Source organism: Ovis aries, chromosome 18 (genome assembly GCF_016772045.2).
Source record: "Ovis aries strain OAR_USU_Benz2616 breed Rambouillet chromosome 18, ARS-UI_Ramb_v3.0, whole genome shotgun sequence".
Taxonomy (NCBI): Eukaryota; Metazoa; Chordata; class Mammalia; order Artiodactyla; family Bovidae; genus Ovis; species Ovis aries.
The window spans coordinates 19,466,083-19,493,317 of record NC_056071.1 but is presented as its reverse complement, the minus strand read 5'-3'; the positions used below and the strand labels follow the sequence as shown (position 1 = coordinate 19,493,317).

General features: G+C 47.8%; 2 protein-coding genes across 34 annotated transcripts; both read left to right on the top strand.

The window, feature by feature from the left end:
- The first annotated feature begins 4,673 nt into the window (after nt 1–4,673).
- LOC105603084 (myeloid-associated differentiation marker-like) lies at nt 4,674–18,784 on the top strand. Of its 22 annotated transcripts, none has more exons than XR_009597195.1 (5): nt 4,674–5,852; nt 11,121–11,303; nt 12,996–13,168; nt 13,490–13,607; nt 18,061–18,784. XR_009597195.1 is itself a non-coding variant. In XM_012099121.5 (2 exons), the coding sequence occupies exon 1, from the start codon at nt 4,898–4,900 to the stop codon at nt 5,834–5,836; it is 939 nt and encodes a 312-aa protein (XP_011954511.3). In that variant the 5' UTR covers nt 4,674–4,897; the 3' UTR covers nt 5,837–5,852; nt 11,121–18,784. The 22 variants fall into 22 exon arrangements, 1 of the variants encoding a protein (XP_011954511.3); XR_009597190.1 differs by having other exon boundaries at nt 17,836–18,784; XR_009597187.1 differs by having other exon boundaries at nt 14,355–18,784.
- Nucleotides 11,013–26,713, top strand: LOC132657137 (myeloid-associated differentiation marker-like). 12 transcript variants are annotated; one of them, XM_060401627.1, is made up of 4 exons: nt 11,013–12,120; nt 12,996–13,168; nt 13,490–13,607; nt 19,528–26,713. In XM_060401627.1, the coding sequence occupies exon 1, from the start codon at nt 11,144–11,146 to the stop codon at nt 12,077–12,079; it is 936 nt and encodes a 311-aa protein (XP_060257610.1). In that variant the 5' UTR covers nt 11,013–11,143; the 3' UTR covers nt 12,080–12,120; nt 12,996–13,168; nt 13,490–13,607; nt 19,528–26,713. The 12 variants fall into 12 exon arrangements, with proteins under 12 accessions (XP_060257610.1, XP_060257606.1, XP_060257603.1 ...); XM_060401623.1 differs by lacking the exon at nt 19,528–26,713 and adding an exon at nt 18,061–18,784; XM_060401620.1 differs by lacking the exon at nt 19,528–26,713 and adding an exon at nt 17,836–18,784.
- Nucleotides 26,714–27,235: the final 522 nt, after the last annotated feature.

Genomic DNA, 27,235 nt, shown 5'->3' with positions numbered 1-27,235 from the left:
CTCGGCAGATGTCTGGAGCAGGCCTGGCTTCACCCATGAGCCCAGGGCCCAGGCAGGGCCAGGCAAGGAATCCAGGTCCTGAGGCCAGGTGTGCTGTCCAGGGGCTCCCATCTGCTGCATGGGGGCAGGAACCTGCAGGCTTGGCCTCAGACCCAGAGGGGCTAGAGCAGTTCCCACAGGAGCCCAGGGCCTGGGGAATGGGGACAGAGATGTTTCTAGAGTGCTCCTTGCTCAGCACATTGTGAACAGGGCTCTTCAGTGAATCCAGGAGCTGACACTCTGTCCTGGGTCCCTGGTGCCACAAGCCCTAATAGGGGCCCAAACTCAGGCCCATCCCCCGCCTCCTGCACATCCTGCTCCCCAAACAAGCTGCCCCCACTCCTCAGACTGGGGCTCCAGTTCTCCTCTCCCCAGCCACCCCCTCTGCCTCCTCCACTAAGACTCACCCTTCAGCCTCCACTCAGACCTGATGTCCTGTCTGCCCCCATCCTCTGTCCCTGCTCAGGACACCTGCCCTCCCTTCTGTGGACACAACCCCCAGATGTGCTGATGGTCAGGTCATGGGTCACCCTCCCTTCCACCTTCTCAAGGACAGGCCAAGCCTTGTTCACCCAGGTCCTCAGTCTGTGATCCAGCCTGGCCCAGAGCAGGTGCTTCATAGAACATCCACTGAGAGAGAAGGGCCCACATTTGGTCACAGCTCCTAATGTCCAGTCTGTCTCCCTGGGCTTTTCTACCTGGTGAGCTCCCACCCCCCAGCACATGCCAGCTCCCTCCCAGGGCTTTGAGGGAGCCTGTTCAGTCTGTGGGTTTGGATTCAGTGTTCCTCTCTCACTTTTTGAATCCCTCTCATTAGACTTCTGCTATGTTCTTATCCTGATTGAGGGGGGAGGATTCCCAGAGGCTTCTCTATAAATGAATGGTACCAACATGGGCTTCCCACTGAGTCCCAAATGCTTAATGTGGTGCCCAAGGCTGGGACTGGCCTGTCCCTGCCAGACTCTCCTCTCTCTCTCCCGTAAACATCACTCAGACCGCCTGCCCCCTGTCTTCTGCCCCTTACCACAGTAAGTGACCCTCCCCCAGCACAGCCCTGGTTCAGGAGCCCCTCATTTCCTCACGGTGCACCCTCCAGACCAAAGTCTACTCTCTGAAAAGGGATTAATCCAAATATTGGAAAATACAAAGCAATGCACATTTGCAAATCTTTCAACAGTCACCCTCTAGAGGGTCATAAATGGGGTTCCCCAGGGTCTGAGACTCACAGAGGAGGATCCACTGATCTAGAGAAGGGGGGTCAGTCCAAATGCCCATGGGAGCCAGGTGGGAAGGAAATAAGTAAAGAGGATGGAGAGGACTAGGGTCCCTGGAGAGGACCAGCTGCACCTGTCAGGGGTGGTGGGAAAGATGCCCTGGGCATGACACGAGCTCATGCATATGAAACAGGAAAAAAGATACAGATACTCCCCACAAACACACGCGCATGTATGCACACACATGTCTAAATGTGATTTCAGAGCACATGAAATGTGTTGAAGGCTGTACATGAGGTTGAGCATATGGATGGAGAGGTGGACAATCCTGTGAGCAGCTGGGAAGCCTGGCCACGCCCAAGAGGGGAAACCGGGACATGCGAGATGATCATAGTCCGGCTTTATATCAGTGATAAATGAGAATAAGTGAAATATGGAAAACTACGCAAAGATATGACTGGAAAACAGTATAGAGGACAGAGCAGAGGCTCAGCTCCAGCCACCTCCCCCAAGGGAACACAGCCCAGTGACATCAGATCTCCTGAGGCTTTTAAAGGAGCAGGAAGTTTGGATTTTCACGTGAAAACAATGGGCAGCTACCAAACACTTAGGGAAGAAATAATACCTTTTCTACATCTCTTTCAGAAAACACTGTGAGGGAAAACTAAACGCATTAAGGGATCACCTCTAGTACAAACTGGTTTACAGCCCCTGATCTGGGGCAAACCAGTCTTGCATGAGCTTCTGTTCCGAGTGGGGCAGGGCCTTCTGGATCCTCCTTGCGGGGGAGCGGGAGGGGAACAGGTAGCTGGGATGACTGAGTGTACCATGTGCCAGGCCCTCTGATGAGCACGTCATGTAGTTCTTATTCATCGACTGACACAGAGTAGGTACTCAATCCATTGCACAGATGGGGAAACTGGTTCTGTTAAGTAGCTTGCCAGGTTCCTCTATGACACACAGCCTCCTTGTAACTCTAGTGTCCATCTTCCCTCCTCCTTCTCTGCCCTTCTGGCACCTCTTCCTTCCTTCCTCTGTCCCAGCCATGACCTTCCCGGCTCACTGTCTTCCAGTCCACACGTCTCGCTGCTGGGCAGGCAGGGCTCAGCCACATCCAGGCTGTGCTCTGACAAGGGCACCATGTCCAGGCTCACAGATTAGACTGGAGGGGTTGCTGGGGAGACTTCTGTAAAGCTGCTGCTTTCCAGGTGGTGGAACTGAGGCCCAGAGAGGGCACAGGCCTGACCCAGTGTCACACAGCAGGAACCTCATCCTCTCCTTCTCCAAGTCCTCCCTGTGTGGCATGAGAAGGATCCAAACTTGTCATTTACCCTTAAGCAGCATGTGTTTGTGTCAGTAGCTGAGTTGTGTCCTACTCTTTGCAACCCCATGGACTGTAGCCTGTCAGGCTCCTCTGTCCCTGGAATTCTCCAGGCAAGAATACCTGAGTGGGTTGCCATTTCCTTCTCCAGTAGCATTCACAGGGTAAATTCAGAGAGGCTGTGGGAACAAAGTGGAAGATAGATACCGTGACACCCCCAGTGCCCTCCCCACCCTGGCAGTGCCCAATGGGAGGCCCGCAGGCTCCAGGGCTCCACTGGCAACTGGGGCTCAAGGAGCTTTGTGAGTCCAGGGAGGTTGTCAAGTTTGCTCTGCGTTTCTCTTTCAGCCTCAGCTTGTCCCAGGGTTTATTATCAGCAAAGGTGATATAATAATCCCCTGATGGCAGGAAGCTGACTGGGGCTCAGGGTGCTGGCCCTTCCACCCTGGGGGCCTCTCAGCAAATAGTCCCTTGGAAACAGGGCAGCTGTCCCTGAGGAGGGGGCGGGCTGGGAGGGGCCACACTCCCCCCACACTGGACCCTGGAGGAGCCCCTGTGTGAGCAGGACTGCAGCCCTGGCTGGCGGGACTGTCTTGGGCAGGTGACCTGGGCAATTCCGTGGTCTCCAGGGTCCCTGCCACTCTGGCTACGGGTCCCTGTCACAGCCCTGAAGCCCCTTCAGGCCCCTGTTCTCCTGTCTCAGTTCCAGTCCAGGCCCCTCCTCCATGGGAAGCTTGGCTCCATGCCTGCATCTCTTCTGGGTCAGAAGACCCCTACTGGGCTGCCTCAGGGCCCTGAGACCCTGGGATCCCCCCAGTCATCTCCACTCTGCCCCCCGCCCACCCCAGTCCCGGGAGCATCCTCAGGGTTGTCCCCTCCCAGGGGTCCTGCAGGGCCTTCCTCTTTCAGCTCCTGCCCTTAAAAGGGGGTGATCATCTGTCTATCCCTACCCCCTCCCTGGGTTGCCCTGAAAGTCTCCACGTCAGCATCAGACACAGCATCCTTGTTCATTTCCAATCCCTTCTTCCCAGCTTGGAAGCTGCTAACCAGTCTCCCAGGCCAGGAACATCCTGCTCAGGTAAGACTGGTCCTAGATCTTTCCAGACTCGCATCTGGAAGGCAGCTTTGGCGCTTAAGAGCCAAACCATATGTACATAAATTTATTCTGTGGTTCCTCCATGATGCTCCACCTTGGAGTCATGCTGAGTTGGGGGGGTCTCCCTTCTCCAGTGGGAAAGAGTCACATGTGAAGGAAAAAGTAGGCAAAGGATTCAAAATGTTCGTACTTCCCATGTCATCTCTTCCCCACAGCCTTGCTCTCACCCCATGGCTCCTCCCTGTTCACCCCTAAGGCCTCCCTCCTCTGGGTTGGACTGTGTCCCCTCAGATGGCAGCTCCTTCCAGTGATGCTGCAGGGAGGAGAGGCCAGGGCAGGTGTGTCTCCAGGTTGCTGTGGAAGGAGGCCTGAAGGCAGGTTCTGGGTTCCAGCTCCCATCCGCAGGCCTTGCTGACATGTGGGATGCAGAGCAAAGTGTTCACACTTACGGCTTTGGTATGTTTATCTGGAGTTTCCACTTTATGATCATGCCACCTTAGGGAAGGACTTAATACCTCCAGCCTTTTTCTTCTCATCTATAAAATAGGGTTAGTGCTATAATTGCAATCCCTTCTTCGAAATCCTTAGTGTCTGATCTGCTCCTGAATTCAGACTTTCTCAGCTCCAGATAGATGACATGGTGCATCTACTCTGTAGGGCATAACATTCAACTACGGTCTGAAAGTACCTTGTAATTAAAGACATTAGTGCTTCTGCAACTCATCTTTTGAACATTCACAATAAAATGAAAAAAAAAAAGAGGGAGATCATAAATTGTCTCATGTCTCTTCATGTCAAATTTTGTTACCAATTTTTTAAACATTTGTTTTCAATTTTGAGAGCTTTGAAGGGTTGGGATTGCAGATAATAACCATCCTACCCTGTGTCTCCATAGATAATGGCATACAGCTATTTAGAGAGACCCAAAATGTTCGTGGTTTGAGGCTAGACCACACCCAGCTGTGAGGTTTGGGATAAGACAAGTCTCCTGACAAGGCCAAGGGTGATGGGTGGGGGGAACCATTCTGGAGCAGCTGTGCTGTTACCCGATTATCTGAGCCATTGGTTCCAACTCCACGGATCCTGAGCCTCAGCAGTCACAGGGCCCTGTGTCATTTCCAGGCGTCTGACTTAACCCACCTTCGGAGCCAGATCTTTCTCTGGTGGATCCTCAGCAAAGACCACTGCTGCACTGGTAACAGTGACCTGCCTGGACATCAAAGCATCATGCCCACTCGGGCAACAGCCCCAGACTATGATGACTTTTGGGGAGGGTTCTGGTACTTCCGCTTGCCAGAGCTCTTCTCTACCTGCGTGGCTTTCTCCCTGGTAGCTGACATGGGCTTTGAGCGAGGGGACCTAGGTAACTGGTCCATGTCCATCTGGTGCTTCTGTTTCGCCATGACCCTCATCATAGTCATGGTCGAGTTATGGAGGCTCCCATCCCGCTTTCCTTTCTACTGGTACAACTTCCCTGTCACCTTTGCCTGCTACGCTGCCCTCGTCTGCCTCTCGACCTCCATCATCTACTCCATCGCCTACGTCCAGTTCCTGCTTTATGGTCCTTCCCGGGACCGGGCCATCGCTGCTACTGCATTCTCCTGCATCGCGTCTGTGGTTTATGCCCTGGATGCGGCCTGGGTATGGGATTGGTATGATCTCACTGATATCCCCTGCTATGTGCACACTGTGCCAGGCCTGCTGAAGGTGCTGGAGACCTTCGTGGCTGGTGTCATCTTTGCCTTCCTCAGCAGCACCTCCCTGTACCTGCACCAGCCGGCCCTGGAGTGGTGTGTGGCCGTGTACTCCATCTGCTTCATCCTGGCAGCTGTGGTCCTCCTACTGGACCTGGGTGAACGGGAATACAGGCTGCCGGTCCCCGTTCCCATTTTCCAGCTAGTGCTCACCCTGCTCTCCGTCCTCCTCTGTATCAGTGCTCTGGTCCTCTGGCCGCTCTACCAGTTCAGCGAGGAGCTCGGCGGGCAGCCCCAGAGGCCCAGTGATGGGGACTGCAGGGACGAGCTCACCTACGACATGTGCGCCTGGGACCAGCGCCTGGCTGTGGCCGTCCTGACAGCCATCAACCTGCTGGTTTATGTGGCCGACCTGGTGTACTGGGCTCGTCAGGTTTCTGTAGGGACCGAGGACCAGCCCAGGGACTCCTGATCCTCTGCTCACAAAGGTATCCTCACCAAGCTCTGACGTCCTCTGATGTCCTCTTCCTGGTTCCTCTCTCTCTTTCCTCATATCCTTCTCCATTTCTCCCTTCCCAAAGCACTCAGTGCTCAGGTGCGGGTAGGGTGCTGGGAACACCTGGGATGGGGTCTGAGATGTAAAGGGAGCAGGAGGGAGAGGTGGGGTTGCAGCTGCCCTTGGGGGCACCAAATATCTGGTAATTGCTGCCCCTTCTCTGCCTCTGCCCTTCACTCCTAGAATGTCTTTTCTCAAGGCCCATCATCACATACTTTGACTACAGAATTAGCCTCCATCCATTTTCCTCCTAATGTCAGAATGTCAGTTTCAGAGTGAGCCTCTGACTGATCAGTCCCTCCTTAGAGAATGTCAGTGAGGCCTCCTCACTTACAGCTAAAATCCAACCTATGTCTCTGGTGTTCAGATCCATCCACAGTGGGCCCTGTCTGCTGCTCCTGCAGCACCTCCCTGCCTCCCCATCTCACCTGTCTTGCCCAGGTAAGACCCAGAAGCTTGTGATGACTTGCCTGCACCAGGCTGCTTCACAGAAAGGCAAAGGCTGAGAACTGTCAGTCTGGGAACAATGAGACATGGAGCTGGTGGGATCCAGGGAGGTTTCTGGGAGGAGATGACTTAGAGTCAAGGCTTTAAGGAAAAGTTCAGGGTCACAGGAAGAAGAAAGAAAGGACATTTAGAATTAATTGATTTGCTCAAGGATCTCATGAAGTTTCAGCGGCAGAGCTGATGTGACTGCTGCTTGTGTGTAGCAGGGAGGAAGGATGAGGGAGAAGGGAAAATTGAGCCTGGCCAACTGGAGGCTGGTCTATTTGCCCACCTGGGTCAGGAATCAGGCTTTGGGGTGGCACAAGGTGAGGAGTTGGAGCTGAGACACTTCCCTAAAGCCAGGACTATGGGGCCTGCAACGTCAGAACAAGGGTAGACAAGGAAAGCGCTGCCCTTCAGAGAAATATCATATGACATCCCTTATATATGAAATCTAAAAAGAAATGATACAAATGAACTTAAAAAACAGAAAAAGACTCGCAGACTTAGAGAAAAAATTTATGGTTGCCTGTATACCCTGTTACATTTAAACTGGATAGCCAAGAAGGACCTACTGTATAGCTCATGGAGCCTTGCTCAGTGTTATGTGGAACCTGGATGGGAGGGGAGTTTGGGGAGAATGGATACATGTATATGTATGGCTGAGTCCCTTTGGTGGGCATCTGAACCTATCACAGCATTGTTAATCAGCTATACCCCAATGCACAATAAAAAGTTTAAAAACAAACAAACAAAAACAAAACCATGCCCTTCAGGACAAAGTTGATATCTGCTTCCAAAGGAATTTGGGATTTCTTTTAAGTCTCCATAGGGGAAATAGTATTCTAAGGTCTTCACTTCTGGTGTATTTAGACCAAATGTACCCGATCCCTGAGATCCAACAACTCCAACCTGGGAAATTTACGCAAGTGGGGACCAACAAGCAATTGGCCTGAAGGGTCCTGAGCAGAAGCAGATGCTGTTATTCTGGCGGAAGCTCCCAACCCAAGCAGCAGGATCCTCCCAGGAGAAGGACTCCTGTACAAGGGGCTCACAGCGTAATGACAAAGTATATGAGGGAAAAATCAACTGTGAGTCCCAAGAACTCCAATGAACACATACCAATCTGAAAGAGATAGCAAACAGCTACATGTATGATTAAACACATTAGAAAAAGACACTATGAAAAAAGTACAGGAAGATATGAGAGAGAACCTTAATGAGTCGAAGAGTGACCCCTACCCCCAAAAAATATCCATGTTTATGGCATTATTTAGAAGTAGGGTCTTTGTGGACATAATTATCTAAGGATCTTGAGATGAAAATCGTCCAGGATGGAGGGTGGGCTGGCAATCCAGTGACTGGCGGCCTTATAAGGGAAAGGACAGAGAAGTTTGCACACACTGAGTTGAGAGAAGATGACAACATGAAGGCTGTGGCAGAGATGGAATAAGTGGCCACAAGCTGAGGGGTTTGAAATATTACTAGTGGAAATGAATGAGCCTCACCTGGAGCGCTGGAGACAGCATGGTCCCCCTGGCACCTTGATTTCAGACTTCTCGCCTCCAGTACTGTGGGAGAATAAATTCCTGCTGTGTTAAGCAATCAAACTTAGAGTAAATTGTTCCCGTAGCCCTAGGAAACTAGGATGAGTTTCCAGAAATGAAGAAGAGAGTCTTTGTCATATTTCTTAAGTTTACAGAGAAACCAGCCTTCTGCCGTAGAACACGGTGGTCACATGGATCCCAGACCTCTTGTCATATCCTGTGTCCCCCATGTCTGAGACTCAGAGGGGAGTCTTTAGAGAAAGGTGGTCAGTCCAAATGCTCACAGGAGCCAGGAGGGAAGGAAATAAGTAAAGGTGGTGGAGAGGACTAAGGCCCCTAGAGAGGACCAGCTGTACTTGTCAGGGGTGGTGGAAAAGCAAGATGCGCTGTGCATGACAGGATCTCAGGTTTATGAAACAGGAAAGCAATCTACAGATGTGCCCTACATACATGTACATATATGTCTACATATGATGTCAGAACATGCGAAGTGTGCTGAAGGCTGTACATGAGGTTGAGGACACAGATGCTCCCCAGAAGGAGGGGTGGATGCTCATGTGAGCAGACAGGAAGCCTGGCCTCGCCCAAGAGGGGCAACTGGGCACATGTGAGATGATCATAGTCCTGCTTTATGCCAATTATATATGAGAAGAAGAAAATATAGAATGTGCTAAACAGAGATGAGAACGGAAAACAATATAAAGTAAAGGGCGTAGCAACTGATTCATGAGACTTCTAAAGGAGCTAGAAATCTGGATTTTCATGCGAGATGAAAACATTGTGCATCTACCAAATAGTTCAAGAAGAAGTAAAACTGATTCTACACCATCTCTTCCTGAAAACACTGGGAAGGAAAAACAAACACGTCCCTGGGCCACTTCCAGGACACACAGGTTTGCCTGATCTGGAGCAAATCAAGCTTGCATGTGTTTGTGTCCAGAGGTGGCGCAGGGTTTTCTGGGTCCTCTTAGAGCAGGAGGGAGAGGGGAACAGGAAGCTGGCATGGACTGAGTGTGCCATATGCCAGGCCCTCTGATGGGCCCTTCACAATCTTTCATTCATTTAATTGACACATTCCCTGGTTGCTCAGTGGTAAAGAATTCACCTGCAAAACAGGAAGTGGAAGAGATGTGGGTTTAATCCATGGGTCAGGAAGATCTGTTGGAAAAGGAAATGGCAAACCACTCCAGAAATTCTTGCTTGGAAAATCTCATGGACAGAGTAGCCTGGCAGGCTATGGTCCAAGGGACTGTAAAGAGTCAAATATGACAGCATGCATGCACAGGCATTAAGCCCACTGCAGACATGGAAAAACTGAGGCTCAGTGGGTAACTTGCCAGGTTCCTCCATGCCCCACATCCTCCCTGAAATTCTTACTGTCCATCTCACCTCCTCCTTCCTACCTCTGTCCTGGTTGTGACTTTCCCAGCTCACTGTCTTCCAGTCCACATGCCTGGCTGCTGGGTAGGCAGGACTCAGCCACATCTAGGCTGTGCTCTGATGGGGGCATCATGCCCAGGCTTACAGATTGGAGCAGAGGAGAGGTTGCTGGGAAGCTCAGGCAAACCTGCTGCTTTCCAGATGGGCACAGGCCTTACCCAGGTCACGCAGCAGCAATCCCCATGCCTCTCCTTCCTAAATCCTCCCTCTGTGCCATTAAATGGATTCAAAGACTCCACATCAGCATACAGACACAAAATCCTTGTTCATTTTCAACCTCTTCTTCCCAGCTTGGAAACTGCCATCCTATCTCTCAGGTCACAGAAATCCTCATTCATGTAGGATTACTCCTAGATCTTTCCAGACTCCCACCTGGATGGCAGGTTTGGCACTCTAGCTAAACATTATGTTATTTATTCTGTGGTTCCTCCAGGACACTCCACCTTGAGTCATACTGGGTTGGTGTCCCCTGTCCCAATGAGGAAGAGTCACATGTTAAGGGAAAGCTGAGGGAATGGGATTCAGAACAGTCCCTACTTCCCATGTCATCTTGTCCCCACGGCCTTGCTCTCACCCCATGGCTCCTCCCTGTTCACCCCTGGAGTTTCCCTCCTCCAGGTGGGGCTGTGTCCCCTTAGATGGCAGCTCCTTCTAGTGATGGCTGCAGGGAGGACAGGCCGGAACACATGTGTCTTCAGGTTGCTGTGGAAGGAGGCTGTGGCCATGAAGGCAGGTCCTGGGTCCCACAGACGTGAGCTTTGGTCTTGGGCGCCCACCCACAGGCCCTGCTGACATGCTGGGCTGTAGAGGAAAGCGTTTAAATGCATGGCTTTGGCATTGTTGTATGAGGTTACTACTCCTAAACTTTGACCTTAGAGAAGGCCCCTGATTCACCAAGCCTTAGTTTTTTCGTCTCTAGAATGGGATTAGCAGTGGTTTCTCAGCTGGTAAAGAATCCACCTGCAATGTGGGAGATCTGGGTTTGATCCCTGGCTTGGGAAGATCCCCTGGAGAAAGGAATGGTTACCCAATCCAGTATTCTGGACTGAAGAATTCTCTGGGTCACAGAGTCAGACACCACTGAGCGACTTTCACTTTAGTTTTTTCATCTCTAAAATGGGATTAGCAGTACATCCACAGTCCATTTTATGAAATCCATAGAGTTAGATATGCTCCAGAATTCAGGATTTTTCAACTCCAGTTGCACATAGTGCGTCTGCTCTATAGGATATCCCACCCCACCCCACTGGGGTCTGAAAGCACTTGTAATCAAACACATTAGTGTTTCTGAAACTGAACTTTTAAACACTCATACTAAGGGAAATAGAGATCGTAATTTGTCTCATGTCTGTTCACATCTAATTTTGTTACCAAATAATTAAATTTTTTTTTTTTTAAATTTTGACACACTTGAAGGGTTGGGACTGTAGAAAGGACCATCCTACCCTGTGTCTCTGTAGATAATGACACATAGCTCAGAGGGATCCAAAACGTTCCTGGTTTGAGGCCAGACCCACCCTGCTCTGAACTTTGGGATAAGACAAGTGTTGTGACAAGGCCAAGAGTGATGGGCGGAGAGAATCATCTTGGATCAGCTGTGCTGTTACCCAACTGTCTGAGTCATTGGTTCCAACTCCACAGATCCTGAGTAGCAGCCATTGCAGGACCCTAGGCTTTTTTCAGATGTTTGATTAATCCACCTCCAAAGCTAGATCTTTCTCTGCTAGGTCCTCAGCGAAGACCCAGTCTGATGACAGTGACCAGCCTGATCATCAGGCTCACCATGAGCTTGCCCTCTGGCCTGGCCTCTGCAACCATCAAGGGCTACTTCCTCCGCCTGCTGCAGCTGCTGTCCACCTGCCTGGCCTTCTCGCTGGTGGCTACCACTGGCACTTGGAGGGAGACCATAGGTAACTGGTCCATGTTCATCTGGTGCTTCTGCTTCGTCGTGACCCTCCTTACTTTCATAGTTGAGTTATGTGGGCTCCAGTTCCTCTGGCCCTTTTCCTGGGACGATTTTCTCATCAACTATGCCTCCTACTCCACCCTCCTCTGCCTCTCGGCCTCCATTATTTACCCCACCATGTACATCCAGATCGTCCCTCGTGGCAGCTCCTGGAACCATGCCATTGCTGCTACGGCTTTCTCCTGCCTTGCTTCTGTGACGTATGCCACTGAAGTGGCCTGGATCTGTGCCCGGCCCAGCCATATCACCTGCTATGTGCTCCGCATGCCAGGACTGCTCAAGGGGCTAGAGAACTTCGTGGCCTGTGTCATCTTCGGCTTCATCAGCAACACCTCCCTGTACCTGCACCAGCCGGCCCTGGTGTGGTGTGTGGCCGCGTACTCCATCTGCCTCTTCCTGGGGGCCGTGGCCCTCCTGCTGTATCTGGGAGGCTATAGCAACAAGTTGCCCATCTGCTTCCCCATTTTCCTGTTGGGGTTGGCCTTGCTCTCCATCTTCCTCTACGCCAGCGCTCTGGTCCTCTGGCTGCTCTACCAGTTCGACGAGAATTTTGGTGGCCAGCCCCAGCGGTCCAGTGATGTGAGCTGCCACCATCAACTCACCCACTTGGTGTGCACCTGGGACCAAAGACTGGTTGTAGCCATCTTGACAGCGGTCAACCTGCTGATTTACATGGCTGACCTGGTGTACTGGGCCCGCTGGGTCTTTGTTAGGGACTGAGGACCAGCCCAGGGACCCCTGATCCCCTCTGCTCACAGGAGGTATCCTCACCGAGCTCTGGTGTCCTCTGCTGCCCTCTTCCTTGCTCTCTCCCTCCTCCGTCCTGCCCCCCTCTCATCTCTCTCTCTTTTCTGTTTCCTTCGCTGCTTCTGCTCTGTGTCCTTCCTGCTTAGTGTGGTTGCCCATGTCCTGTTTTGCCTCTTTCTCTTGCTTCTCTCATCTTGTCTACATTTTCTGCTTTCTGTCCCTTTTCTGGTCATCCTTGGTTTTCTTGTCTCCTGTGTCCTGACCACCTCTCCCCATTTTCCTTCTTCTGATCCATCAGGACCTGAGACTCCTTCCTTTTCTGCCCACCGCCCCCTCCCATCTCCTCACATCATACAGTCCTCTGTGCATCTGTTCACACCCTGGGCCTCTGGAGGTCCTCATTGTCAAAGCGTGTCTGTCCCCCTGGCAGTGCCTTAGTTGGTATGTGTGTGTGTGTGTGTGTGTGTGTGCGTGTGTGTGTTGGGGTGGAAGCAGGTTGATAGGCATTGGGCTCACTTTCTCCCAGTAGAGGGGGGTGCACAGTGTGCCTCCCATTTAAATTAAAAAAGAAATATCTGGAGGTCAATAACGTCCAACGGGCAGGATACTCAAAGCAGAGACCTTCGGTCCATGGGCCCCACCTGGTGTTCAGCCTCACCTGAGATTGGCTCCAGAATTTTTGCAGGCTCACTAAACACCGACTGATTAAAGCGCATTTTAGAGGAAGCCAGGGGTGAATGCCCTCCAGCCCAACTACTCTCTGTGGAATCAAAAAAGGAGCTCGTGCTGGACCCCAGCGTCTTGAAGACACGTGTCTGCAGGGTTGGTGAGGGGCAGCAATGTGGCCCTCCTGCCTCAGTGATTAAAACAGCTTGTCCTGCCTCTGCAGTGAGAAGAGCATGAACCCACCAGCCTTAGAAGTGATGTAAATGTGGACAAAGAATGTTGCCTGCATTTTCAGAAAACGGTGAATTATCTTGTCCATCGTGTCCTCAGGCCATCAGCCTCTGTTTCAGCCCTAATATCCTACCCTGATGGGAATTCAGAATGGAGAAAAACAAGGTACTGATCCTAGAAAGTTAAGGTGCATATCAGAGGAATAATTTTTGTGAGCCCAGAGCACTGTATCTTCCCATACATAGAAAAGCAGTAAAATCATTGACTTGAGATATCTGTTTTTTGTGATCAGCAGTAATCCACTGATTTTAACTACATGTGTTCCCCCAGCCCCAGTAAAGTCTCCTGTATATCCTGACTCATCCCTTACCTCTTTGGAACAGTTCCTCAGAGCTATCTGAGAGTGTCTCCTTGGCTAGAGTCCTCAGTAACATCTCCAAACTAAACATAAATTTGTGACTTTTAGGTTTTGCTTTTTTTTTCCAGTCAACTACAGAAGGTACCCAGGGAAGGCTTCTCCTCTTCTCCTGAACTCTATGAAGCCTTGTACCGCCAGAGGCCTCTTGTGCCCATCTGCCTCCTTAGGGAGTCCAGATGAATTGGGGTGAGTCTCTCTTGGGTTTTAGATTTCCTGTTATTGTCTGATAATCCTAAATTTTATTCTGTGGTGTTAAGCTCCTCTCTGGAGGAGTAGGTTCTCCTTGAAACTTAGTTTTTCTCAAAACTAAGTAACTGGTTTATCTTCAGTTAAAAGATGTGGGAAGATTTTGCTCAGTTGAATCACACTCAGTGGTAATGAAATAAAATCCATATTTATGGCAAGTTGAGAAAAATTGAAGCATAAAACTTTTCTCTGCCCGTTTGGGTCTTCTCCACTTTTTTGTGTATTGCGTATCTGCATGAACTAGGCCTCCTTGGGAGACAACATTTTTTCTTGATTTCATCAAAGATCACAGCTTCTTAGGAGATAATATTCCTTCTTAATTCTGTGAGGGACCAAGATGACCCAGGCTTCTCAGGTAGATTCTTCCCAACAGTAAAGGATCCACCTACAAATGTAGGAGATGCAAGAAATGCAGGTTCAGTCCCTGGGTTGGGAAGATCTCCTGGAGGAGGAAATGCAACCCACTCCAGTGTTCTTGCCTGGAAAATCCCATGGTCAGAGGTGGCTGGCGGGCTATAGTCCATCAAATTGCAAGAGTCAGACACGACTGAGCGTGAACAAGATGACTTATACCCATTTTTCTCTTTGTTTGCGTAGATTGGATTGAGCAAACTGACAATAATATATCATTTAATGTATAACTTTTTGTCTCAAAAGCTTATACAACTGTGCTTTGACCTATAACAGGTGGAACAGTCCTCAGAAAGATTTTTGAAAGACTGTCTCTTGGGTTATAATCCTCCAGGTTAGTTCAAATAAAAATTTCCACTTGTTTCTTAGATAGACTACAATTTTTTTTCATGAACATTGGATTATTCTCAGTTGAAGGATACTGGGAATAGTTTATTATGTTCATATAGAGTTTATACTTACAAGGATCTGCTTAATTGATAATTAAAGGAAATCTCACCCTAAATTGGCCAGATTGGGGTTCTTTTGACATTGCAAAATTAATATATTTTTGCACGTGCAGCTAGAGAAAACAGCTTGATAAACCATCCTTTTAAAATTCTTACCTTAAAGGAACAAAAGCCCTGTAGTGAAAACTTACATTTCTCTTCCTGTGTCTTTGTGATTAAATGTACCTGATCTTAGGCATTTCCCCGCCCCTCCCTGTGTTTTAAGAGCTTGGTCTCTGTTATCCAGAGGAACTCATATGGCATCCAGTGAAATACACTGGGATTTGAAGGAGACTTTTTGTCTGGCTCCACCAACTCTTAGGGAAATTAGTCATAAGGGATCCCAACCCAGAAGGGTTCTTGGTCATCCTGACCTTCTTTATACTTTCTTTACTATTTTTAGGAGTAAACTTGCCACATTTTGTGAGGGCTACATCCTTTGTACCTTTGTGGTGGCACCTCCTTTTACTTTTGGTTTGGGTGGGTCTTCACTGCAGCTCTTCGTTGCTATGCAGAGCTGCCCTCTAGTTGCAGTGTGCGGGCTTCTCACAGCAACAGCCTCTCTTGTTGCCTAGCACGGGCTCTGGCATTTGTGGGCACAGCAGTTGTGGGGCCAGGCTTAGTTGCTTCGTGGCACGTGGGATCTTTCCAGACCACGGATCGAACCCATGTTTCCTGCATTGGCAGGCAAATTCTTTACCACCTAGTCACCAGTGAGGCCTTGAAATTGAAGAGTTTTTAATCTTTGGTTTCCAGAAAACCTTTCCTCTTATGCTATGATCTACAACAAATTGATAAGTATACATTTGTAAATAAAGATGTAACATTTATCTTTTTCTCTTTACCTGATCCCTCTAGAACTTGGCTTATCCAGCTTGTTCTCCTGTGGACTTGATGGTTTATTGTGACCAGATTATAACTAGTTATACTATTCACTGTTTTAATTTGTTGTTTCTTACTGTTTTCTAATTATGTATGCCTCATGCCTCTCTCTGCTGTACTATGACTTTATTAATGTCGCCACTCTATCACTTATATTCTGTCTGCTTCTAAGATTGCTATCTCTTATTTTACCCAATGTGTAACCAAGCCTCCGACAAAATTAATGATGGCTAAACATGTTACTCTGGAGAAGGCTATGGCATCCCACTCCAGTACTCTTGCCTGGAAGATCCCATGGACAGAGGAGCCTGTTAGGCTGCAGTCCATGGGGTCGCACAGAGTCAGACACGACTGAGGCAACTTAGCAGCAGCAGCAAACATGTTACTCTATCATATATAAAACTCTACATAGAGTAACTGTAATACTGCAACTCTAGAGTTTAGGAGAAGCAACAAGAGAAAATATTTCCTAGATCCCAAAGACTAGTGAGACAGGTGATCCATAGAATTTTGGGTTATCAACAGGACCTGATCTGAAAAACTAGTGTATTAAGTGGCCTATCAAAAGAATCCTTGCCTGATTTAGGAACGAGTTTTTCTAGTGCCCTCGGACAAACTGGCTATGAAATGCCTCCCAAACCTTGGTCAAAGTTTGACCAGGAGAAATTGCCAAGGACAAAGAACATGGTTTGCCATTTCAGTAAACAATGGATGTCGCCCTCTATGTATCCATCAGCCACTGCAGCCACCTTCAAAAGTGCAACCAGGGAGGAATTCAGAATGGATAAAAACAGGATACTAGTTCAAGATGGTTAACGTGCACATCTAATAATTTCAGTGAGCTCACACTCACTTCCCATAGATAGGAAAGCACTAAGATGGTTAACTTGAGGTGCCTGGGTTTATGGCTAGCAATAATATTTTGATGGTCAACTTCATGCTATTTTTTTTTTTCAGCAAAAACACATGCATATTCTGGCCCTTCCCTTAGCTCTTTGGAACAGTTTCACAGAACTATCTTAGAGGCTGTCTCCAAGGCTATGGTCCTTCATAAGGTTCCTGAGTAAAACATAATTTGTAAAGTTTAGCTTGTGCTTTTTTTTTTTTTCCAAATTGACATTAACCTGGATTTTTTCCTTCTTTTTCCTGGTTATGAGGGCAAAAAGTACCAGTGGCCTATTCTTAAACAGCAAGTTGCTTTTCAATTTTTTAGGGGGTGAAGGGGTAGATTGAGGGCAAGCAGAGGGGTAGGTTTGAAGCCTGCTGCTGTAGGGAAAGGAGTTGCCTTGTTTGCATGTGTACAGCACGCGCACATTTCTATACCAGATGCTTCCTATTGCTCAGAGAAAGACAAGGAAAAAACCAACCAGACAAACAGGCAAAACATAAAATCCACAGACCCTGATTACCCAGATTTGCTTAGAATGCAGAATCAACTGAACAGGTATCAATCTTTACCCAAACCAAGGTTTTTACAAGCCCCTGTTATTGCCTCCCCACCCCAGAGCCTTAGACAGGCCTCATCCCTGGGAAACTAGTGGTTGAGCCCCACCCCAATGCCCAACATCTTATCCTGCAGCTCTTAAAGGTGCCTTGCCAGCACCTCAATGCCTGTCTTTAAAGTTGTGTGCCTGCGTGCTTGCTCAGAGTGTGTGTTTGTGTGTGTGTCCATCCGTGCACCCCCATGCATTGAGATCAATGGCCCTTTACAGTAACCGGCGGCCAGAAATGCACCACAGTCCTTCTTCCTCTCCTAGTGTCAGAACAAAGCCTCAGAGCCCTGCATTCTAGGGTCACCAGGGCCAGAGGGGCCAGGCAAGCAGAGCTGTGGGAAGGCAGGGGAAGGACCCCCACTGTGCCCCTCACTCCTGTACTGTGATGAACCGTGTGATCTTCACCCAGTGGCAGGTGCGGTGGGTGGGGAGGGCTCCCAGGAGGTGATCCCCATGGCAGGTATTCTCAAAAAGTAATAAAATTCATATGTTAAGGCAAGACAAAAATTTCATATGGCCAAATACATTTAACACCATGTTAAAAAGTTAAACAGATTTGTTTATTGCAGGACTTCCTAGGACCTTGAGTAGAGCAGTATGCATTATAAAATAACCAATAGCAGGAAGTGTTTCTCAAAGTTGCACGATCAGGGAACTCTTTCCATGCAGCATCTTGGACTAGCGTTCCATGGAATATCTTTGGGAACAATTAGTTTCAAGCCTCCGCTGGGAGTGATCCAGCAGTGCTGGCTGGAAAGGCTCTAATGTTCTAACATCACCTCCCACCGTGGCCCATCTCATTTGGGGGCATCTTTAATTCCTTAGAGGGTGCAAAGCCCACTTGCCTGGCTCTCTGGAGTTTGAACAGAACAGACCAACTCTTTTCATTTTCAGAGTCCTCTGAAAGTTCTGCTATGTCTCTGGATCTTCTGTCTTCACATCCCCTAGACTAAATGTCTCTGCTTTAAGCCAGATGCTCCTTCAGGACAGGAATCAGCTTTGCTGTGGGGTCTGCAGTGCCCAGCACACAGCAAACATGTGGTAAATCATTGTTTAGAGCAGAAGTGCACAGAGCCTCCCCGGATTGCTCATGCAACCACAATTGTGCCCCATCTCCAGACTTTCCACCCTCCTGGCTGTCTGTGATGAAGAGCTATGGAGCCACACATGGTGCCTCACATGTTTCCAGGGACATTCGGTCTCCACTGCTCATGGTTCCATGATCCCTTAACTCTCCAGATCCCGCAACTCTCTTACGCATAATCTCAAGATGGCGACTCATTCTCTGCTCAAGATCTTGCACAAGCTGTTCTGTCTACCTTCAGCGTGGCCACCTCTTTGTCAGTCTTCAGTTCTCAGCTGAAATGTCACCTGCGTAGGAGGATCTTCCAAAAGTCATCTGCTCTGTCCCAGGACTGTTGTTTTTTTCATCGTGCTGGTCACGTCCTGAGATTACCTTGTTAGAGGATTTAACTAGTCTATGGATTTGTCATCTGACACACCCACTGGAGCAGAGCTCCATGCAAATAAGCATCTTGTCTCTGTGGTCACCTCTGGGTCTCTGGGCCAAGTCCATCCAGGGCATAGTTTGGACAAATGAACAACTGGAATTAATGATCATTGGAAAAGAGGTGTTCTTATCACATGTAGACAAAGTGATAATTATTACGATAAAGTGGATGGGGAGTAATCTTTGGGTGGTGATAGAAAAGTTTATGGCCTTGAGACTGTTGATGGTTTCATGAAGTGTATATTTAGCTGAAAACTCATTGAGTTGTATACAGAACAGTTTCATGTCAATAATACCTAAATAAAGAAGTTTTTTAAAAGCTAACATAAAAAAGTAGTTAAGAACCCCACATGGTAACAAAGAAATCAAGCATAATATTTGAAAAGACAAAATCATATATATTACAATTATAAGGTAAAAATAAGCTTTATATGGATATACATTACAAAGAAACACATTTGTGTTACTAAAAAAAATCGATTGTGGAGGTCTTGTCATCTAGGACCACACAGACTCTCCTCCCACATTTCATCATAAATGCTCCTGTCACTGTTCAGCTAGACATTCTGGGGCACAGCGAGGCTGCAAGGTGCTGACCTTCTACCAGGGGCAGATTCAGGAGCTGCATCTGGCTGCCTGAGCAGCTCCAGGCAAGTTGGGCCTGTGAAGGACCCTTGTCACCTTTCACTGTGTGGTCACTCACCAGGGAGGGCTGGTCTGCCTGAGAATTCTCATGTCTTGATCAGTTCCACCCCTCATGAAGTGCACGAGTCAGGCCTCCAGGTGCAGATGCAGGAAGACCACGTGTATCGGGAGGGTCCTCCAGGAGATGCAGAGGCAGGAACCCAGGCTGCCTCCCTGACGCTCCAGCCTCCATTCCATTTTCCTCCTACAGCCAGAGTGTCAGTTCCAAAGTGGGCCTCTGATGGATCAGCCCCTCCCTAGAGAATGTCAGTGAGGTCTCATCACTTACAGCTAAAAACCTACGTCTCTGGTGTTCAGGTCCATCCACATTGGGCCCTGTCTGCTGCCCCTGCAACACCTCCCTTCCTCCCCACCTCACCTGTTTTTCCCAGGTAAGACCCAGGAACTTGTGATGACCTGTCCACACAAGGCTGCTTCACAGAAAGACTGAAACTATCAATCTGGGAGCAATCAGACATGGAGCTGGTGGGATCCTGGAAGCCTTCCTGGAGGAGGTGATTAAAAGTCAAGTCTTTAAGGAGGAAAAGAAGAGAGAAAGAACCTTTAGAATTAATTGATTTGTTCAAGTTTCTCCTGAATCTTCAGTGGCAGAACTGATGTGACCCCTGTTTTTCTGTAGGAGGGAGGAGGGAGGAGGGAGACTTGAGCATAAATATCTGGAGGCTGGCCTATTTGCCCACTTGGGTCAGGAATGAGACTTTGCGGTGGCACAAGGTGAGGAGTTGGAGCTGAGACACTTCCCTAAAGCCAGGATCACATGGTCTGCAGCCTCAGAGCAAGGGTAGACAAGAAAAATCAGAGCCTTCAGAAAGAGGAAAGGTCAAGGCTGCTACCTACCTCCACGGGAGTTTTTTTTTTTTGGTCTCCACAAGAGAAATAGAAACTTCAGGTCTTCACTTGTGGATTTGGGCCAAGAGGTTCTTGATCCGTCAGGCCCAATGGCTCTGCAAACTGGGGAAATTAACACAATAGGTGCCAAACAGGTGGTTGGCATGGAGGGTCCTGAGCAGAAGCAAGTGCAATTATTCTTTGGTGAAACTTTAGTGAAACTCCCAACACAGATGTCAGGATCCTGCCAGGAAAAGGGATCCTGTAGAAGGGGTCTCACAGTGTAATGACAAAGTACACAAGGGATCAACCCACTGGGAGTCCCAAGAACTCCAGTGAACACAGAACAATCTGAAAAAGAAAACAAATTCACTTAGTATGATAGACACAGCAGGAAAAGACACAGTGAGGACCATAATGGATTGAAGATTGTCCTCCGAAAATGTCATTTCTACTCAGAAAACACATTCATTTAGAAATAGGGTCTTTGGAGACATATTTAGTTAAGGCCTCTGGGATGGAAAACATCCTGGATGGAGTGTGAAACCAAAATCCAGTGACTGGTGTCTTCATAAGAGGAAGGACAGAGAGATTTGCACACACAGAGTTGAGAGAGGATGAGCGTGTGAAGGTGGAGGCGCTGATGGAGTTAAGTGGCCACAAGCTGAAGGGGGGAACTGTCTTGGATTGAGTGTGCCATGTGTCAGGCCCTCCGATGAGCCCTTCACATGTTTTTATTCATTATTCAACACAAAGTAGGTATTAAGCCCATTGCACAGGTGGGGAAACTTCAGGATCATTTAGCTATGAAGTGTCTGCCAAAGCTCCAGAGCCTCTTTGTGACTCTGAGTATCCATTTTCCTTCGTCCTACTTTGCCTTTCTGGCACCTCCTCCTTCCTTCCTTTTCTGGTCTTGACCTTCCCGGCTCACCGTCTTCCAGTCCACATGCCAGGCTGCTGGGCAGGCAGGGCTCAGCCACATCCAGGCTGTGCTCTGACAGGGGCACCATGAACAGGCTCATGGATTAGAGTGGAGGAGGGGCTGCTGGGAGACTCAGGCAAATCTGCTGATTTCCAGGTGGGGGAACTGAGGCCCAGAGAGAGCACAGGTCTTACCCAGGGCCACACAGGAGGAACCCCCATACCTCTCCTTCCCCAAGCCCTCCCTCTGCGCCATCAAATGGATCCAAAGCTGTCATTTAACCTTAGGTGGAATCAAGGGTGACTTTGGAGAGGTTGGTGGAGGGGGAGGCAGTTGGGGAACAGACAGCACGACACCTCCAGACTCCCTCACTCCAGTGCCCTTTCCCAACTCTGGCAGTGCCCACTGGGAGGCCAGCAGGCTCCAGGGCTCCACTGACAACTGGGGCTCAAGGAGCTTTGGGAGTCCAGGGAGGATCTCAGGTTTGCTCTGTGTTTCTCTTTCCAGCCTCAGCTTGTCCCAGGGTTTATTATCAGCAAAGGCAACAAGGCCCCTGATGGCAGGAAGCTGGCTGGGGCTCAGGGTGCTGGCCCTTCCGCCCTGGGGGCCTCTCAGCAAACAGTCCTTTGGAAACAGGGCAGCTGTCCCTGAGGAGGGGGGTGGGCTGGGAGGGGCCTCACTCCCCCCACACTGGACCCTGGAGGAGCCCCTGTGTGAGCAGGACTGTAGCCCTGGCTGGTGGGACTGTCTTGGACAGGTGACCTGGGCAATTCCATTGTCTCCAGAGTCCCTGCCACTCTGGCCACGTGTCCCTGTCACAGCCCTGAAGCCCCTTCAGGCCCCTGTTCTCCTGTCTCAGCTCCAGTCCAGGCTCCTCCTCCATGGGGAAGGTTGGCCCCATGCCTGCATCCCTTCTGGGTCAGAAGACCCCTACTGGGCTGCCTCAGGGCCACTGGGACCCTGAAATCCCTCCCCCCAACCTCAGCTGCTCCCAACATCTCCACTCTGCTGCTCCGACCCAGTCCCTGGAGCATTCTCAGGACTGTCTCCTCCCAGGGGTCTAGCAGTAGCTCCCCTTTCAGCTCCTGCTCTTAAAAGGGGTTAGATTGGGCGGTCCTAAGATGGCGGAGGAATAAGACGGGAAGACCACTTTCTCCCTCACAAATTCCTCAAAAGAACATTTCAACACTGAGCAAACTCCACAAAACAACTTCTGAATGCTGGCAGAGGACATCAGGCAACCAGAAAAGCAGACCATTGTCTTCAAAAACAGGTAGGGAAAAAATATACAAGATGATAAGAGAGACAAAGGAGGTGGGGAGGGAGCTCCGTCCCGGGAAGGGAATCCCGTCCCGGGAAGGGAATGTTAAGAAGAGAGGTTTCCAAACACCAGGAAACACTCTCCCTGCCGAGTCTGTGGCGAGCCTTGGAAACACAGAGGGCAACATAACAGGAAGGAAAAATAAATAAATAATTAAAACCAACAGATTACAAGCCCAACAGTAACTCCCCCAGCGGAAAAGCAGCACAGATGCCTGCATCCGCCATTGGGAAGTGGGGGCAGGGCAGGGACGCGCGGGAGGCGCAGGCTGCAGAGATTTGTAAGAATTGGGCAGGAACGCCCCACGCGCAACCAGAACGATCTAACTTGGGCTAGCAAACCAGACTGTGGGATAGCTACCACGCAAAAAGCTCGAACATAAGACACCACCAGGACCGCGCACAGAACAAAGGACGGAACGGAAAAAGCCAGCTGCAGACCATCCCCCACTGGGGACAGGCAGCCAGAGCCCTAAGGGCTGGAAAAGGGCAATTGCAGCCCCGGAGAGACTCTATCTACCAAACTGCAAGCAGGCTTCTTTGCTAAGACTTCTGGGGGTGCTGGACAGTCACCATCTGCCTCACAAGAGGCGCCAGCAGTACACCCAGAAAACTGAGCAGCAGAGACAGAGAAGGCGACAAGTCGCAGCGACTGCGCTCTCCAAACTCCTGAGCTACTCAGACCTGGGAAGGGCACAAAAAGCAGTCCCAACTGAATCTGAGCCTCTGAGGGCTACCTGAGCGCTGAACCTGAGTGGCTTAGACCGGGCAGGTGCACGCAGCCTAGGGCTGGCCTCAGATGGTTCCTGGCTGAGCATCGTAGAACCGGAGTGGTTTGTGCGCCGCACTAAGGGACAGGTCCAGCGGGGCTGAGACACTGTGTGCACATGACAGTGCTATTTGTTTGCAGCATCCCCCCTCCCCACAGTGCGACTGAACTAGTGAGCCTAAAAAACCAGCAAACAGAAGAAGTTAAACAGAGGGAACCGCCTTGGAAGTGACCCCACACTGCCCACCGCATAAGAGAAGGGCCAGATTTATCTTTACTATTTTTACAATCATTAATTTTTTCCCCCTCTTTTTTTTCTTGCTTTTTTTCCCTAACTTTTTTTTTAAATTGTTAAGTCTTCTATTTCTCCTCTAATTTTTATTGCTATAACCTACTATTACTTTTCAAAAAAAAAGACTCTTTTTTTAAGGCAAACACCATATATAGTCTTTATGTGGTTGTTGTTGGAGTTTTTAAACAATTCTTGTGGCTTTTTTTTTTTCTTGCTTCTGCTTCTTTTCTTTAATATTGTATTTTTGAAAATCCAACCTCTACTCTAGATTTTTAATCTTTGCTCTTAGGTTTTTGTTGTCAATTTTGTACATTTAAAAACCCAAACTTCACTACCCAATTTTACCTGAGAGCGAGATTACTGGCTTGACCACTCTCTCCTCCTTTGGACTCTCCTTTTTCTCCACCAGGTGTCCTCTGTCTCTTTCCTCCCCCATCTCTTCTCTATCCAACTCTGTGAATCTCTGTGTGTTCCAGACAGTGGAGAACACCTAAGGAACTGGTTACTGGCAGGATTTGTCTCTCTCCTTTTCATTCCTCTCTCTTATCCTCCTGGCCACCTCTGTCTACTTCCTCCCTCTCCTCTTCCCTGTATAACTATGTAAATACCTCTGAGTGGTCCAGACTATGGAGCACGCATAAGGAAGTGACTACTGGCTAGCTTGCTCTCTCCTCTTTCGATCTCACCGCATCTCATTCCAGTCATCTCTAACTACCCCCTCCCTCTTCTCTTCTCCATGTAACTCAGTGAACCTCTCTGGGTGTCCCTCAATATGGAGAAACTTTTCATCTTTAACCTAGATGTTTTATCATTGGTGCTGTATAGATGGAGAAATCTAGAGGCTACTGTAAAAATAAAACTGAAAACCAGAAGCAGGAGGCTTAAGTCCAAAGCCTGAGAACATCAGAGAACTCCTGAATTCAGGGAACATTAAGCAATAGGAGCTCATCAAACGCCTCCATACCTACACTGAAACCAAGCTCCACCCAAGGGCCAACAAGTTCCAGAGCAAGACATACCACGCAAATTCTCCAGCAACACAGGAACACACCCCTGAGCTTCAATATACAGGCAGCTCAAAGCTACTCCAAAACATTTGATGTCTCATAACCCATTACTGGTCACTCCACTATACTCCAGAGAGAAGAAACCCAGCTCCACCCACCAGAACTCCAACACAAGCCTCCCTAACCAGGAAACCTTGACAAGCCACTGATACAACCCCACCCACAGTAAGGAAGCTCCATAATAAAGAGAACTCCACAAATTACCAGAATATTAAAAAGACACCCCAAACGCAGCAATATAACCAAGATGAACAGATAGAGGAATACTCAGCAGGTTAAGGAACAGGAGAAATGCCCACCAAACCAAACAAAAGAGGAAGAGATAGGGAATCTACCTGAGAAAGAATTCCAAATATTGATAGTGAAAATGATCCAAAATCTTGAAATCAAAATGGAATCACAGATAAATAGCCTAGAGACAAGGATTGAGAAGATGTAGAAAGGTTTAACAAGGACCTAGAAGAAATAAAAAAGAGTCAATATATAATGAATAATGCAATAAATGAGATCAGAAACACTCTGGAGGCGACAAATAGTAGAATAATGGAGGCAGAAGATAGGATTAGTGAAATAGAAGATAGAATGGTAGAAATAAATGAATCAGAGAGGAAAAAAGAAAAATGAATTAAAAGAAATGAGGACAATCTCAGAGACCTCCAGGACAACATGAAACGCTTCAACATTCGAATTATAGGAATCCCAGAAGAAGAAGACAAAAAGAAAGACCATGAGAAAATCCTTGAGGAGATAATAGTTGAAAACTTCCCCAAAATGGGGAAGGAAATAATCACCCAAGTCCAAGAAACACAGAGAGTTCCAAATAGGATAAACCCAAGGCAAAACACCCCAAGACACATATTAATCAAATTAACAAAGATCAAACACAAAGAACAAATATTAAAAGCAGCAAGGGAAAAACAACAAATAACACACAAGGGGATTCCCATAAGGATAACAGCTGATCTTTCAATAGAAACTCTTCAGGCCAGGAGGGAATGGCAAGACATACTTAAAGTGATGAAAGAAAATAACCTACAGCCCAGATTACTGTACCCAGCAAGGATCTCATTCAAATACAAAGGAGAAATCAAAAGCTTTACAGACAAGTAAAAGCTAAGAGAATTCCCAAACCAGCTCTCCAACAAATTTTAAAAGATATTCTCTAGACAGGAAACACAAAAGGGTGTATAAACCCGAACCCAAAACAATAAAGTAGATGGTAACGGGATCATACTTATCAATAATTACCTTAAACATAAATGGGTTGAATGCCCCAACCAAAAGACAAAGATTGGCCGAATGGATACAAAAACAAGACCCCTCTATATGCTGCTTACAAGAGACCCACCTCAAAACAAGGGACGCATACAGACTGAAAGTGAAGGGCTGGAAAAGATATTCCACGCAAATAGAGACCAAAAGAAAGCAGGAGTGGCAATACTCATATCCGATAAAATAGACTTTAAAACAAAGGCTGTGAAAAGAGATAAAGAAGGCCACTACATAATGATCAAAGGATCAATCCAAGAAGAAGATATAACAATTATAAATATATATGCACCCAACTTAGGAGCACCGCAATATGTAAGACAAATGCTAACAAGTATGAAAGGGAAATTAACAGTAACACAATAATAGTGGGAGACTTTAATACCCCACTCACACCTATGGACAGATCAACTAAACAGAAAATTAACAAAGAAACGCAAACTTTAAATGATACATTAGACCAGTTAGACCTAATTGATATCTATAGGACATTTCACCCCAGAACAATGAATTTCACCTTTTCCTCAAGTGCTCACGGAACCTTCTCCAGGATAGATCACATCCTGGGCCATAAATCTAACCTTGATAAATTTTAAAAAATCGAAATCATTCCAAGCATCTTTTCTGACCATAATGCATTATGATTAGATCTCAATTACAGAAGAAAAATATTAAAAATTCCAACATATGGAGGTTGAACAACACACTTCTGAATAACCAACAAATCACAAAAGAAATCAAAATATGCATAGAAACTAATGAAAATGAAAACAACAACCCAAAACCTGTGGGACACTATAAAAGCAGTGCTAAGAGGAAAGTTCATAGCAATACAGGCATACCTCAAGAAACAAGAAAAAAGTCAAATAAATAACCTAACTCTACACCTAAAGCAACTAGAAAAGGAAGAATTGGAGAACCCCAGAGTTAGTAGAAGGAAAGAAATCTTAAAAATTAGGGCAGAAATAAATGCAAAAGAAACAAAAGAGACCATCGCAAAAATCAACAAAGCCAAAAGCTGGTTCTTTGAAAGGATAAATAAAATTGACAAACCATTAGCCAGACTCATCAAGAAGCAAAGAGAGAAAAATCAAATCAATAAAATTAGAAATGAAAATGGAGAGATCACAACAGACAACACAGAAATACAAAGGATCATAAGAGACTACTATCAGCAATTATACGCCGATAAAATGGACAACGTGGAAGAAATGGACAAATTCTTAGAAAAGTACAATATTCCAAAACTAAACCAGGAAGAAATAGAAAATCTCAACAGACCCATCACAAGCACAGAAATTGAAACTGTAATCAGAAATCTTCCAGCAAACAAAAGCCCAGGTCCAGACGGCTTCACAGCTGAATTCTACCAAAAATTTCGAGAAGAGCTAACACCTATCCTATTCAAACTCTTCCAGAAAATTGCAGAGGAAGGTAAACTTCCAAACTCATTCTATGAGGCCACCATCACCCTAATACCAAAACCTGACAAAGATACTACAAAAAAAGAAAACTACAGGCCAATATCACTGATGAACATAGATGCAAAAATCCTCAACAAAATTCTAGCAATCAGAATCCAACAACACATTAAAAAGATCATACACCATGA

Coding starts and splice junctions, on each gene's coding strand:
- LOC105603084 (XM_012099121.5), top strand. CDS start 4,898: ATGCCCACTCGGGCAACAGCCCCAGACTATGATGACTTTTGGGGAGGG.
- LOC132657137 (XM_060401627.1), top strand. CDS start 11,144: ATGACAGTGACCAGCCTGATCATCAGGCTCACCATGAGCTTGCCCTCT.